Genomic DNA, 15,395 nt, shown 5'->3' on the forward strand with positions numbered 1-15,395 from the left:
TATATATATGCAGAGAGGGAATGTGGGGCCAAAGCAGTTCGGGCCCCCAGTACTGCCGGGCCCATGACAACCGTCATGGTTGTCACCCCCTGATAGCGGCCCTGATTTCTCGATTTACTGAAGAGCCCTATTGCAGGGTTTTTACTAAAGTGATAATTCAAGGTGAATTCAAAGTGAATATTTAATTTAAGGTCAAAATAGCCTTTCAATTCTCTTTGAATTCTCACTTTAGAATGTTTGAATAGCCTGGGAACAAATCGTTGCAAAGATAACATAGGAACGTTTTTAGCGCCGCACCATGTTCCGGACGGACGTTTGTTGTGCACGGACAAGCATTAGGGTGTCCTGGAGACGCGGTCCCCACTTCCGGAATCTTGAAGTATGGTTGGAAAAGTGAAGCGTGCTCGGCAGAAACTGCACCAAGCTGCGGTGCGGCCAGCTGTTTCCGAGGAGTTACCTCCAGCTCCAGCCTACCAAGCTCCCAATGCGGAGGAGCTGCCTGGATCATTGGGCTGGAGCAAGCAGGTTGGGGGGAAGGTGAGCCAGAGCTTTAAAGATGGCATCCATCTAAGAGTCAAATACTGAGCTTTCACTCCCCTTTTCAATTAGATCTGAGCAATAAATAATTGCTCCCCTTAAATCAGGGTTTCCCCAGGGGCATCCAATATTGTGTTTGTTATACAGCTGCTCTATTATCTTAAGAATTATGGGGGTGGAGTTAGGGGGCATGTCAACACAAATGAGCACCTACCCATCCCAAAACTTGCCTCATAATATCAGAGACCCAGCATGTGCAAATTTGTCTCTGTTTTGCTATACCCTGGTATACCTTCAAATCATATCCTGGTGATTATTACTCATTCCTTTGTATGCTGCTGCTTTTTTATGAAACAAACCCCTACATTAAAATTTAAGACAGATTAACACTTTAAGTTATTGAGTTATGCTGTTCTTGTCAGCCTTTGCTTTTACAACAATCAAATCTATGATAACCTGGGTGGTAAGTGCAGCAGTGTAATAGAACAGATTATGGCAATTAGGAGACTCTAATTAGTATGTGGAGCAATTGGCAGGTATTCATTTTTAAGCATTTGCAAATGCTATGTGGTGAAAAGTTATTGGTTAAAATTCTAAAAGTGGAGCAGTCACAATGGGAGATATTAATTTCAGCTGTTTCTATAGGACTGACTAGTGATTGCTCAAAGTTTATAGGACTGTGCCATTTATTCATTTAGAACAATACTAAATTCTCTCTTCTGTAACTTGCAAAACATTCCAAAACAATTGGTTCTAGGATTATTTAAACATTGCAAGAAATATATATTTTTGCTGTATGTTTGATAGATTAATTTTCTTTGCCAGGATTGGAATTTTCTATCCTCTGATATATTTGCAACAACCAAGATTGATCTTCAGAATGTGACAAAAACATTGGAAGAAGACAGACAAAGTGTAGTCTCTGCTAAAAAAGGTAAGAGTGAGGCACTCAAGTCAGTTAAACAATGCGTAGTGTTATAGGTGATTGTTTAATTTTTTATAATCGTTTCTATCCTTTCTTGTCATATTGATTTGTATATCCCATTGCCTGAAAGTGGCTATTTCAAATGAACTTTGGTCTGTTTGTCTGTTCCAACTGTGCATTATTGGGTTGTGTCCAATTAAAAGAAACACTTCACACATACAAAGCACTTCAGCTTGTTGAAGAACTGTTGTTGCCTGGATCCTGTAATGTTTGTGACATTTTCAAAAAAATTGCAGATTGCAATAGAAATTGGCATTTTTATAATTGGAGGCAGATGAACCTCCCTATTTGTCAATCAGAAAATCAGGGACTTTTTCTTCTGCATCTCTTGGCTCCACTGAGAAGAGGCAGGTGTGCTAAGAAAAAAACACACCTGCCTTCCCCCATTGAGTTGTATTATTATTCCTTTAAATGGATACTCCAGGCACCCAGACCACTTCTCACACTGCCAACTGCCAACTCACACTACCCTTAACCCTGCAACTGTAAATATTGCAGTTTTCATAAACTGCAATATTTACATTGCAGGGTTAACTCCTCAGCTACTAGAGGGCACTTCCTGGTCTATAGCACAGGTTTTCTGTGCTATAGCGTCGCTGGACTATCTCACGCTATGTGAGGACCTCCACCGTCGCTAAAATCCCCATAGGAAAGCATTGAAAGCATTTGCAATGCTTTCCTATGGGGAGGTCTAATGCGTGTGCGCGGCATTGCTGCACATGCGCATTAAGTCTCATCCCGCCGGCGGCTGCGCATGCGCAATCGGTCTCCCCTGCTGGCTGACGTCGGCGGGGTAGGAGCGTGGGTGGACCCTAAACCACCGCCGAGGGACATCATCAGTGGTCTCAGGTAAGTCACTGAAGGGGTTTTCACCCCTTCAGCAACATGGGCTGGAGGGTGTGAGGGAGAGGGGGGACCTGCAGTGCCAGGGAAACTATTTGTTTTCCTTGCACTGGAGTGTCCCTTTAAAGCGGCACTGTCCCCTCTCCCTCCCACCCCCCATCCTATGTTGCTGAAGGGGTGAAAACCCCTTCAGTGACTTACCTGAGACCACTGGCGGTGGTTTAGGGTCCGCCCACGCTCCTACCCCGCCGGCGGGGGAGACCGAATGCGCGGCTGGTGGCGGGATGAGACCTAATGCACAAATGCTTGCAATGCTTTCCTATGTGGATTTTAGCGACGCTGGAGGTCCTCACATAGCGTAACATCGCTGCTGGGGGCCTGGTGACCAAGTAGAAATGCAAAGGTGAGTTCAGCTTTTCATGAACCTATGCCTCGTGGCCACCACTGTCCTTTTCCAGTCAGTTCTCTTTTGCTCCTGGTGCTTTAGCTGCTAGGAGCCAACACCATACGTGACAGTACAGCATTGAGGTCTATGGAGATTCTTGCGAGACTGCTTGATCCTTCACAGAGCTAAATTCTCTGCAGTTGTCACTGGTGACAGCTGGGGGATTGACACTTCTTGACGGCGGGGACAGTGCCACTTAAACAAGGAGCTTTATTTGATTATTACAGCTAGACCGCATTCTGTGGAGGATTCTCTGCTCTCACAATGATAACCACTGCTTCGCAATACTGTTTCCTGTGCATTTATCAAAATACGATGTGGATTATATTTTGAGCACACTAGCATGAAATGACCATGCTCAGGGAGCAAAAATTATAAGCACTGCCCCAGAAAGCACCTCTTGAAGCCATATTAGGAGTGGCCAGTGGAGGTATCCTTAGGCTGTAATGTAAACACTTTTCTTTGAAAAGACAGTGTTTACAGCAAAAAGCCTAAATGGAATGATTCTACTCACCAGAACAAATACAATAAGCCGTAGTTGTTCTGGTGACTATAGTGTCTATTTAACCCCTTAAGGACCAAACTTCTGGAATAAAAGAGAATCATGACATGTCACACATGTCATGTGTCCTTAAGGGGTTAAAGTTAATCATCTAATTGAAGTGGTCTGGGTGCTGTGTCCCAATATTAGTCTTTGCAGATTTAGAGAAACTACAATGTTTATATTGCAGGGTTAAGACTGGTGCTAGTGGCTGTCTCTCAGACAGCCACTAGAGGCACTTCCTGCAGTTTCACGGAGTATAACTCTGTGAAACGATGCTGGACGTCCTCACGCTTTGCATGCAAACGGCCAGCGTCTTTTAATAACCCCATAGGAAGGCATTATCCTATTTTTGATGTTGGTGTTCATTTAATGTCTGCTTTAAAAAGCACTCTAGCTGGTATTTGGTGTATAATGTTAATGTGTGATTGTTGAGTAATGCGCTAATCTAAGCAAATTGTTTATTCTTTAGAAGTAAATATGTCAGAACCATGCATGTTCCAAATTGTTCCAAATATCTGTATGGATGCTATGTTAATTTCCTTCCTTTTTTATAGAGTGTAGTTTCAATTCCATTTTATACTTCTGCTTCTCTCTATTCCCCACAGTAGCTTTATGGAGATCCAAATATGTACATTATAACAGTGATTTTACCTGCTGCTTTAAATATCACAAACCACAGAAGTGATTAACATTTTTTTTCTTTTAAATCATTTTTCTTGAGAGAAACAGAGGAAGAAACGCAACATGTCTTTTAATTTTAGGACTGCACATTAATTAATTTCTAATCCAAGCAACAGTCAAAGTATTAAAAATAGAGTAATCTTTCAATTAGATGGTGAGTTTATTTTAAAATAAAACAAGTGAGACACACACCAAAGCAGTGTAGGCTCTAGAAAAATAAGATAATAATCAAACCGGATTATTGCAGTAAAAACAAAATAATCCATAATATGCAACAAAAAGGCTAAGACACAAACCAGGTCAATGCAAGACCAAGGACTTAAAAAATCAAAGGCAAGACAGTACAGATTAGCCAAAACAACCAGGTGAGAACAAGATGGGAGGGAAGGATTTTGTGAACTTCGGTGCTGTTGGTTTTCAAAGTGTTTTTGTAATCTGCATGATGTGAATTTATCACTTTTTTTTTTTTTTTTATTAAACACATATAGTGGCTATCTACTGATCGTCTATTCTCTTTTAGAAAGCTGATACTTTTTTAAAGTTATTGTTTTCCATATTTACACGTTATGGTATAATTAGACTTGTATTGTGTTATCCAAATTCAAATAGATGCTTATTAAAATATTAAGAGTAACATCCGACATGCAACCCTGAATCTATTTACAATGATCAAAATTATACTTGATCATTTAAAACTTGTATACATTGAAAGTTAACGCCATAGTCACTGAGATAAATGGTTGCTTTAAAATATTATAATGTATATCATATACATGTGCTTCCATTTCCCACTGGTGCTGCAAACATAATATTGCTTTTACTTACCAAGATGTATTTGCAGTGCTTCTCACAATTATAACGTAACCCATTTCTCCCCTTATGCATCCCATATATAATAAACACATTATTGATGAAAATAAATGCAAAAATCGTACATACAAACCGTTTTAAATTAATCTCATAGCTAAAGACTTGCGAGCAGATCCAAAGCATTGCTCGCTCCATTTTCCAAGTCTGCTTTGGAGTATTCTTAAATGGCAAAAAATTTTTTGCTATTGTACTACGTGATCTTTAAGCCGTCCTTTAAAGTAACACTAATCCGTCCATTAAAACCACTATATGGCCCCCCTCGCCCTTCTAAATATAGTAAAGTCTTACCTTTATTACAATCTGCTGGTGCTGGATGTCCCCCTGATCTGCCTCCTTGGCTGACACCATAAGAAATGATGATCTTCGCCAATCGCAATGCTTTTCCATAGGATTGTCCATTCTGATCTGCTCAATCAGCATCGCCTCATAAAGATGCATTAAATCAATGTATCTCTATAAAGAAAATTCAGTGCCTCCATATAGAGCATGGATACATTGAATGACAGTGCTGCACATTGTGCCCCAGGAAGCACCTCTAGTGGCTGTCCGAGGAGTGGCCACTAGAGGTATCCCTAGACCAGGGGTAGGCAACCTACGGCACTAGTGCCATGCACGGCACTCAAGGTGTCTTTGCACGGCACTCAAGGCTGCTAGAGCCAAACAGGCTCTGGCTATCAGGAGACCCAGTAAAACTTCAGATATCTGCTAATACGAAGAGGTGGTGAAGGACAATCCTCAATTTATGCATTGCAGCACATAGAGGAAGTGATCTCAGATCACTTCCTATCGGCACTTGTGAATAGGAATCCACACTGTAGTAGAACAACCCGCAGCTGCTGTTGCAGCTCCTGTCCTTGACCTGTACCTTGCCAGCCTGGTCCCCACTGGAACCCAGGGAAGCCACCCACACTGCTAGATATACGCATAAATGCATAATAACCCTCCCCTCATACAAATAATAACAGCCCACACACAAACATACACACAATGCCCACAAACGCAACACCACTAACAATCCATATACATGCACACAACCACACACGCAGCCTCTCACGTGTGTTATGGTACTTTTTGAAAGTAAACCAAAATGTTCAAATGTCTATCTGTTCCTGTCCAAATCAGTAAAATTAAATTGCGTATATACGCTGAAGTAATTAAGTCTGACACACAAGGTTCAGGTTAAAATAACTTCGAGAAAGTTTATTGGCAAGTGAAGAAAAAGCGGGCGCGCAGGCCCTTTTAAGAGGCATTTTGCGTCATCATTGATTATTAGAATATCAGCAAATAAACACCATCAATTGGATTAATTGTTAAGTGTCGGTGTTAGTGTCTTACCTATTGGTTCAAAAATAAAAAGGTTAGTCCCGTGCCCACCCATCAGAGGTGGGATTATTCTGGACACGGGTGGGGATAAGGGAAGGGGGTCCTAAACGTCATTTTACACGGTCAATGATATCAGGCTTCATGTCCAGGTGCAAGGTCTCTTATGAATAGAACATTTCATTACTACTGTGTTCTCGTGGCCTTCAAACTATACTATCTTACAAATTCTAAGGAGTAGCCGGCAAGTCTTAAGGAGTAACCAGCACCTCCTGGTATTTGTCCTTGTAGGAAAACACAGTCTTTGTCTACTGTACTAATTGGGTTGAGAAGTTCAGTCACGTAATGTAGTTTTAAAATGAACAAGTTAAGTCATGAGGACAAAATGGAGGATTGAAAGAGTCAGGTTAGGGGGACAAAATGGAGGAGGAAGTCACAGTATAAGGTTAAAATGGAGTTAGTACAATAATTCAATACAAGTACAATAGTAATTTTTAATAATTCCACATCAGTCCCCCCTATGAAATGTTAGATTCTAAGAGATAAAAACTTTATTATGTTAGTATGAGAAGACGTGTTAACCCAAAGGCACAGAAACCCCGTGGCCGCTAGCTAGGTGTTAATGCAAAGTGCAAGTCTGTCCCTAGAGCTGACCCTAATAGGCTAACTCATCCATCAGTATGGCTCTCGAACACTTCACACCCATGGGTATCCCATGGCAGCTAATCCACCACTTCTCCAACACGGGGCCTTTACCATTCACTGACAGATGCTGTCCCTAAGCTAGTCCCTTCCTAGAATTCCTGCACTTTATCAACAAAAGGGAATGTTTGCAGCGGCAGACAGGGTGAATTGATGTCTTGGGATTCTTGGTCATCAACTTCGAGATGGGTGAAAGTGGGTGCCGCTTGGTCAACAGTCTTCATGAGGGATTTTCTCAGACATGGGAGGATACAACAAAAGAGAAGAGCAAAGATAAAAAGAAAAATTAGTATACCCATACCAATCTGCATTAAAGCCTTTTGCCATCCTGTCATCCAACCAAACCATCTTTCCCAGGGATCTTTTATCCCAGAATTCCTTTTTAACTCTTCAGACAGGTCATTTAATTTTTCTATGGCTAATGTAACTTTACCATTAGGGCCTGTGTTTTCTGGGATATATGTACAACATGTCATGGTGTCGGGCAAAATTTTACAAACCCCTCCTTTTTCGGCTAAGATCATATCTAGGGCCATTCTATTCTGGAAAGCCATTTGGGATGTGGCCTGCAGCTGTTCGGCCAACCCCTGGAGGGCGTCTCTGGTGTAATTAACAAAACGCTGTTGATTATAATAAATGTAATTTATCCAATTTAAATTCTTGTTTGCGGTAACTATGGTAAAAATTGATTCAAATCCTGCGGCAACTTCATCCCTTGCTTTAAACTCATTGGGCACCCCCCTAGGCACTCCAATGGCATCAATATACACATGAGGATCAAAACTTCCTTTCACTGGGGCGTCACGCTTAACCTTAGTGTGTTTGGACCCATGGGTGACGAGGTGTGTGTCAGAGATGATATGTATAGGCATAATAGCTTTAGCCAAAGTACACTCCCCCCACCACTGTTTGTCCATTCTGGATCTTAGCTGTAAATCCCCACACAACCAATAAATATCCCCTAATGACCTGGTGTGAAACTGCAACAAGTCCATAGAGACATTTCTGTAGGTAGCACAATACCCCTTGGAAAAGTTACCCAAGAATTTACCTATTCCATCGTAATTAGCATAACAAGTGTAATTACCTTTATACACGGTAATACCATCTGGGGGTTTGACATCCTGGGTTAGGAGAGGATACTCCTTTGTCCATGCAATACATATGGACCTGTTAAAATTATAGTGATAGGCAAAAAGGCTTAAAACACATTCTTCTATATCTACTGGTAGGATTAAAGGCACGGTACCCAGGTGAGGCCGGGCACCGCCACACACATAACATGCAGTTCTATTATGCTTATTAGCATTATATTTCATCCATTCTAACCATAAATTTACATCATTAAAACCTGTTTCAGCGGCCATGGTATCTTCAAAAGTGGGGTTAGCAATGGCCATCATGTCTTGAAAGGTCTGGATATGAGGTTTTAATGGGTTAGGGACCATATGGGTGGCCCCTTGCCACTCAGAAGAGTTGCACATATCTTTGAGGTAGAAATGCCCTAGCTTTTTATAGGAACCCTTTTTCCAATACATTCCCATCACATACTGGTCTGCATCTGTTGGGCTTGGATGCTCAATGTTAAGAATTAATTTCATTGGTGTACTCCCCCCAGGCTTTCTCAAAGTCATCCTCTGGAGGAGGGATCTACCATGATCATCTACTTTAGATACGGCACTTTTTGGTTTGTAACCCCAGGCAGGCCCGGCATTCCATCCCGCCGCCCCCCAATGGTCACAATTGTGCCCCCATTGCCTGTCAACTACACAAACATATGGGTCTTTCGAATGAGGGATATCTCTATAGATGCTCTGGATTTGTGGTGTGGGAAATGGGCATTCTACAATATCACAGTAGTCAAAGGTATAAGTAGCCACCTGGGTGCACGATGAATTATACCAGAAAGTGTACCCACTAGTGTCTTTGGTAATGGCTACTTGCTGGGCCTTCATAAGGCTAATTAAGGAGAAGATGTACCAGAGATACATGTTTGTGCGATATTCGCTGCCTCTGGAGCGGGAGATTTCTTGCAGTGGGAAGCGTGGACCCAATTTGGCCTACCGGCCAATTTGACGGAGGTTGCGGTAATCAGGAGAACTTGGAATGGACCGTCAAATCTTGGTTCTAGGGTATTTTTCCGCACAAACTTCTTGACCAGGACCCAATCTCCGGGAAGTAGGTTATGGGAACCTGTATCCAATTCGGGATCTGGAATTGAAGAGAAAACTTGGGCATGTATTTTGTTTAGGACACTTGCAAGTTCAGTTACATAGTCTACTAAAACATCTGATTGGAGTTGTAACTGCTGCGGATAATAACAACCTAGCCTGGGTGCTGTCCCAAATAGAACCTCATATGGGGACAGTGAATGCTTCCCTCTAGGTGTGTGCCTAACACTAAATAAAGCTATTGGTAGGCTTTCTGGCCAGGGCATCTTTGTTTCTTGTGACATTTTTAACATTCTGGTTTTTAGGGTGCCATTCATGCGCTCCACTTTACCACTACTTTGTGGGTGGTAAGGGGTATGGAAGGCTAGAGTCACCCCTAGGGCAGTCCAAATTTCTTTAGTCACAGTTGCTGTAAAGGCTGGGCCTTGATCACTCTCAATGACTTCTGGGAGTCCGAACCTACATACAATATCTGTAAGTAGGCGCCTTGCGGTTGTTTTTGCAGTGATATTGGCCACTGGGTAGGCTTCTGGCCAGCCTGAGAACATGTCCACTATTACTAGTGCATATTCATGGGGCCCACTCTTGGGCATTTGGATGTGGTCAATTTGAATCCGCTGGAAGGGGTACATGGGCTTTGCCAGGTGTTTCGCAGGTACTTTAACTGGTCTTCCTGGATTGCATTTTGCACAAATGACACAGGCCTTGCAGAAGCTATTGATCAATGTTGTGATTCCAGGTGCTTCATAATACTTCTGTATGAGGGCGGCCATCAATTCTTTTGACAGGTGTGCAGGCCCATGTGCCCATTGGACAACTGCTGGATACAAATTTCTGGGAAGACAAAATTTGAAGTTGTTGTAATATATTCCGTCCTTTTGGACAGCTCCTTTCTTTTTCCATTTCTGGATTTCTTCAGGAGTGACTGCAGCTTGCTGTTCTTGTAAAATTCGCAAATCAGTAGGAAGAGTTTGCAGAGCAAAAATAGGGACTTCTTCTTCTTCTTGTCCGGACACTTCTTCATCCACTTCCTGCAGATCCCTGGCCGCTAACTTAGCAGCCTGATCAGCCAAATGGTTGCCCTTTGCTTCATCTGTATCCAATTTCCCATGGGCCTTGACTTTCAAAACGGCCACTTCTTCGGGAAGTAGGAGGGCATCCATTAGCTCCTTGATTGCAGTGCTGTGTTTGACTGGTGTACCGGCGGTGGTAAGAAATCCTCTTGTCTTCCAAATTAGGCCGAAGTCATGTGCCACACCCAGAGCATATCTTGAATCTGTATAGATGTTGGCACGTTTTCCTTCGGAAATTTTGCATGCTGAAGTCAGAGCCTGTAATTCAGCTTCTTGCGCAGACATTGCTGGCGGTAAGGATGATGATTTGATGACTTCGTCTGTTGTGGTTACGGCATATCCTGTGTGATATGTTCCTCCTTCATCGGCATATCTCGATCCGTCCACAAACAGGGTAAAATCCGGATCTGGTAATGGATTCTCATGCACAGTTGGTAAGTGCACTGTTTCCATTTTCATCTGTTCAAAACAGTCATGAGGTGTTTCTGGGTCATAATCATTCTTTATGACCAGGTCTTGAAATTCCTTTTCCAGGAAATGGCGTGGCCATGCTTCCAGAAGGTCAGTTGTTGGGTATTTGGCAATACCATTTTCCTGTAGCTGTTCTTCATTCATGGTGGCCCATAGTTTTGCCATGGGCCCAAGATCATTCCATGACCTTGTCTTCAACTTGGTAACAGGAATATGTGGGATAGCGGTATCCCAATGGCGGTAGAGGTAGTTAAGTTGTTGAGGTAGCTGGACCAAGACCATGCTATTACCTTCAGAGTCACAATAGAAGTCTTGTGCAGTGAGCTTTACATCGGTCCGGTGGTAAAGCTCATCTTCATAGCAAGGTTCGGGAGTAATGTTTGGCTTGTACCACATGGTACAGAAGGCGTAATCCGGGCCTTCACAAAGAGGTGTCTCATCTTCATAAAATGACAAATGTGGATGCATGACTTTCTTGATACATCCACAGAGCAGGTAGATGTAGGTTTCATCTGTGATAAATCCATAATAGATACCCCCCTCAGGGAGTGGAAGAAGAGTGGACGGATTAAGCACTTGACATCTTTGGATGGAAATGTTGTCAGGCAAAAGAAGGTGACACTGTAGGCGCAGGTGTCTGGCTGGAGACACGTGCTTGAGCTGGACTTGGTTGATAATAGCAGAAATGTCATGAGGGGCCAAAACAACCAGAGGGTGGCCAAGGACCAGGTCCGAGGTTCTTTCAATGAGCTCTCTTGCGGCAAAAACAGCCCTGAGACAGGAAGGAGTCCCTCTGGCCACAATGTCTAGTTGACATGAGAAATATCCAATAGGCCTCTGGCGGCCTCTTAAGTCATTTGTTTGGGTGAGCACTCCTGTTGCGTGGCCTTGTCTTTCAGAGACAAATAATTTGAAGGGTTTGGAGTAGTCAGGTAGGCCCAAGGCAGGAGCAGAAGCAATGGCCCGTTTTAAAGCACCGAAATTGTCCAGAGCTTCATTGGTCAGACAGAACGGGTCAGACTTAAGAGCATCATAGAGAGGTTGCATAAGCAGAGAGGCTTCTGGGATCCATGCTCTGCAGTAGGAAATGAGGCCTAGGAAGGCATGAAGAGACTTTGAAGTCCTCGGAGGTGGAATGTCCAGAACAGCTCTTACCCGGTCCCGAGTAAGATGTCTGGTACCTTGAGATAGGCAATGTCCAAGAAAAATCACTGAAGATTGGCAGAATTGCAACTTGGTGAGTGAAGCTTTGCACCCTTGTTCTGCCAAATAGGAAAGAAGACTAATTGAACACCTTTCAGTAGTGGGTATATCATCTCCACAGAGCAGTAAATCATCCACATACTGGAGCAAGACAACTTCTGGGTGCTCAGCTTGCCATGGGTCAAGGATGGTGCCCATGGCCTTTGCAAATTGACTTGGAGAATTTTGTGCCCCTTGGGGCATGACAGTCCAGGTATACTGTTGCATCTCATGAGTGAAAGCAAACAGGTATTGACAGGACGGGTCCAGTGGGACACTGAAAAAGGCATTGGCCAGGTCAATGACTGTGAAGAATTTCGCAGATGGTGGGACTCCAGAGAGCAGAGTATGGGGATTTGGTACAAGAGGGGTGTCCAGGACGGTAGCTTCATTGACAGCACGGAGATCCTGAACCATCCTGTACTTCTCTGGCTCACCCTTTGGAGTTTTCTTTTTCACAGGAAATAACGGGGTGTTGCATTCAGATTTACATTTTACCAGGGCACCCTTCTCCAAGAGTGCCATGATGTGGACAGAAATTGCAGCAGACTGTGCTGGTTTTAATGGATATTGTGGTTTTCTTGGTAACTTAGCCCCTGGAATAAGCTTTACCACCACAGGGGGAACATTTAGGTGACCTATGTCCTCTGGGCCTGAGGACCACAACTTGGCGGGCACCTGTGTTTTTAATTCTTCTGGGAAATTGGACCTTAATTCTGCTGCTTCCTCACGGGGCTTTTCTAAATGCAGCATCAGAGGCAAGGAGCACAGGGCTGAAGTGTCTGATACAGATAGAGGTGTAAACATTTCTACCTGCCCATCTGGGGTAAAAGTGATGGATGCTTGCAGGCGTGAGAGAACATCAGCACCTAACAGGTTAATTGGGCATGTGGAGGATACTACAAAGCGAGCGAGCAGGCTAGAACCAACTCGTAGTGGAGTTGTTAGAGGGCTATGTCTCGGTTGGCCATCCACTCCAACACAAGAGACATCAATATTTGACAGAAAAGATGGATCTGGCAAGTCTTGTTCTCGCAGAACACTACGGGCTGCACCTGTGTCAACAAGAAATGTGGTGGGGTGGCCTTCAATGGGCAAAGTCACTGTGGCAAGTGGCCCCCCTTTATCCCCTGTAGACACTGCCATTACAGGGGTTACAGACACAGGCTTGCCAGTTTCCTATTCATCGGGCTCCTCAACTATTGGAACCTGTTTGGTGGCTTTGGGAGCCGGGGCAGGCTTGGGTGGTTTTCTGGGTTCCCTTTGCTCCCTTTTAGGTTCTGGACAGTCATTTCTAAAGTGTCCCTTTGCTCCACAATTAAAGCAATGTCCCCCCTCCTCCGGTCTGGGACCTCTTGGGGCTGGAGCGGAGCGGGATACCATGAGAGGAGCTGAAGTAGGTCTTCTTGGGGTCTGAACAGATTCCAAACCTCTAGCAACTAAAAGCAGGGTATCCAGGGGAACAACCTTATATTCAGGGCGTGCGGCAATGATTCCCTTGCGTATAGAGTCTTTAACGCCTTGGACAAACGCACCTGACAGCATTTGTGAATGAATTTTGTCAGTAAGATCAAATCCCAAGTCTGTGAACATTTGATACAGTCTTGCATGAAACCTTTCCACTGATTCTCCTTTATCTTGAATAACATCAGTAAGGCCAGCAGCCTGATCTGCAAGTTTATCCTTAGCCCATTCTCTTAATTGGGTGCAAAAGGTTACCCCGGAAGGGTAATCAACATCACTGGAAAGCAGATCTGTACTGAGGTGACGGGCCATGCTCGGCCAATATGCATCCCCCGCTTTAATAGCACAAATGCTCAGTAAGTCACGCCATGCGGCGGAATAAGTCTTTTGAATTTGAACTATCCCTCGGTAAAAAGGCATAGGCTGTTTTTCTGGGTCAGGGAGTGATTTCATTAATGCGCTAGCTTGAGTGGGGTTAAAGGCAACATATTTGGGAGGGGTCCGTTCACCCCGGCCCTTGTGTCCAAAGGGATCATCGATGGAACGATGAGTTGAGGCTCCTGCAGCGGCTCCTGCAGCCTCCGACGAGTCCTGGGATGAACTATCCTCATCTCTCTCATCTAATTCTATGATCTGAGCTTTCTTTCGTGCAGGGCCTGGGTAAGGTGACAGGACCGGAGGATGAGCGGGGGTCCCAGATGCGGGGGTGGCTAGCGAGTCATAACCGGGGGATAGGTAGTCACCGGGAATTACCGGCATCAGGGCTGTACTGGGGGCCGCCATACTGGTGGCTGGAAAGGGTACTGTAATAGGGTTAAGGGAAGAAGTGGCGGCCATGTTGGATGTGGGCACATCCGGGGCAGACTGTGCCGGACTGGGCATGACCGGAACCTGGGGAGTGGCTTGGGGAATGGGTAGTGGATATCCGGGATAGGGCAGGGCCATGGGATATGGGAAGGGGTAGGGCCAGGCTGGGAAGGGGAAGGAGGTGGGGTATTGAACTGGGGTGGAGATGGGAGGGAACGTAGAGGGATTGGTAGGGGTGGGTGTAGAGGGAGGAGCCGGGGCAAGGGTGGAGGAGGTGGTTAGTTGGGCGGAGGAAGAGGGGAGGGGATCATTAACGGAGAGAGAGTGTAGGGAAGGAATGGCAGGTGAAATTTTAGGGGGAGGTACAGCAGGTAGCGTAGGGATGGATGAGGATGATGGGAATGTTAGAGACGGGGAGGGGGAAAAGAAAGATCCATCAGAATTCAGGACCGGGCAGACAGGGGAGGTGACGGGATGGGTGTTAGGAGGATTGGGAGTGGGGAACATAGTCAGCTGGCTATCACCTACTGCTGACTGAACCTTGGGGATAGACGTCCCCTGGGCGCCACTTTGGGGCGCTGGCTGAGGGTAAACCCCAGCAACACAGTTATTATGATACACAAACAATTTCACACCTTTGTGATTTATCTCTTCCTCAACCCAACCTTCTAGCTGAATAGCCTTCGCTACTCTGTACCATGCTTCAGCAGTCTTTAATAAGCCATTATCTGTAAGCTTGCCTTTCATTTCTGCCAGTAACTTGCGCCAACTTTCTGGTTGCAATCTTCCACCCGTTGGTATAATAATTTTACATACTTTTGCAATCTTTTCAACACCTTTAACCATCTCCTCACCTTCTCTGTTTTCTACCAAATCACATGCTAACCAGCCCTTACTGGGCTTGTTTAAATCCTGTCCCATAATCCCTTTACCCCTATACCAGCGTCCTGGATATAGAGAGAGAGAGAGAAGACTGAACAAGAACGTCTACAATGCTCGACTGCCACCCGAGAACCGTGGGACTTTCTCAGGTGCGTCTTCCCAAAACGTAGACTAGTCACTGAATCCGCCTACCCGGGGTGGTAGACACGGATTGGAGCGAGGTGAGAAGTGTGTGACCAATCACTTCTCTTTTAAGAGGAATGGGAGTGGATAGTATAATAATATAGGAAGTATAGAAAAGATGAAAGGCAAGGAAAATCCTTAGAGACAGACACAGGAGTTCATGAGACTCCTAATT

At 44.4% G+C, this 15,395-nt stretch overlaps 1 protein-coding gene across 1 annotated transcript in view; it reads left to right on the forward strand.

Annotated features, from left to right (window-relative positions):
• Positions 1–319: 319 nt before the first annotated feature.
• SLX9 (SLX9 ribosome biogenesis factor) overlaps positions 320–15,395 on the forward strand; it is a 142,816-nt gene continuing 127,740 nt past the window's right edge. The window contains exons 1-2 of the mRNA XM_063429921.1: positions 320–537; positions 1,363–1,471. Of these exons, the coding sequence (XP_063285991.1) occupies positions 382–537; positions 1,363–1,471 (265 nt within the window). The 5' untranslated portion in view covers positions 320–381. The remainder of the gene's footprint in view (positions 538–1,362; positions 1,472–15,395) is intronic.

Source organism: Pelobates fuscus, chromosome 8 (assembly GCF_036172605.1).
Source record: "Pelobates fuscus isolate aPelFus1 chromosome 8, aPelFus1.pri, whole genome shotgun sequence".
NCBI classification, from domain to species: Eukaryota; Metazoa; Chordata; class Amphibia; order Anura; family Pelobatidae; genus Pelobates; species Pelobates fuscus.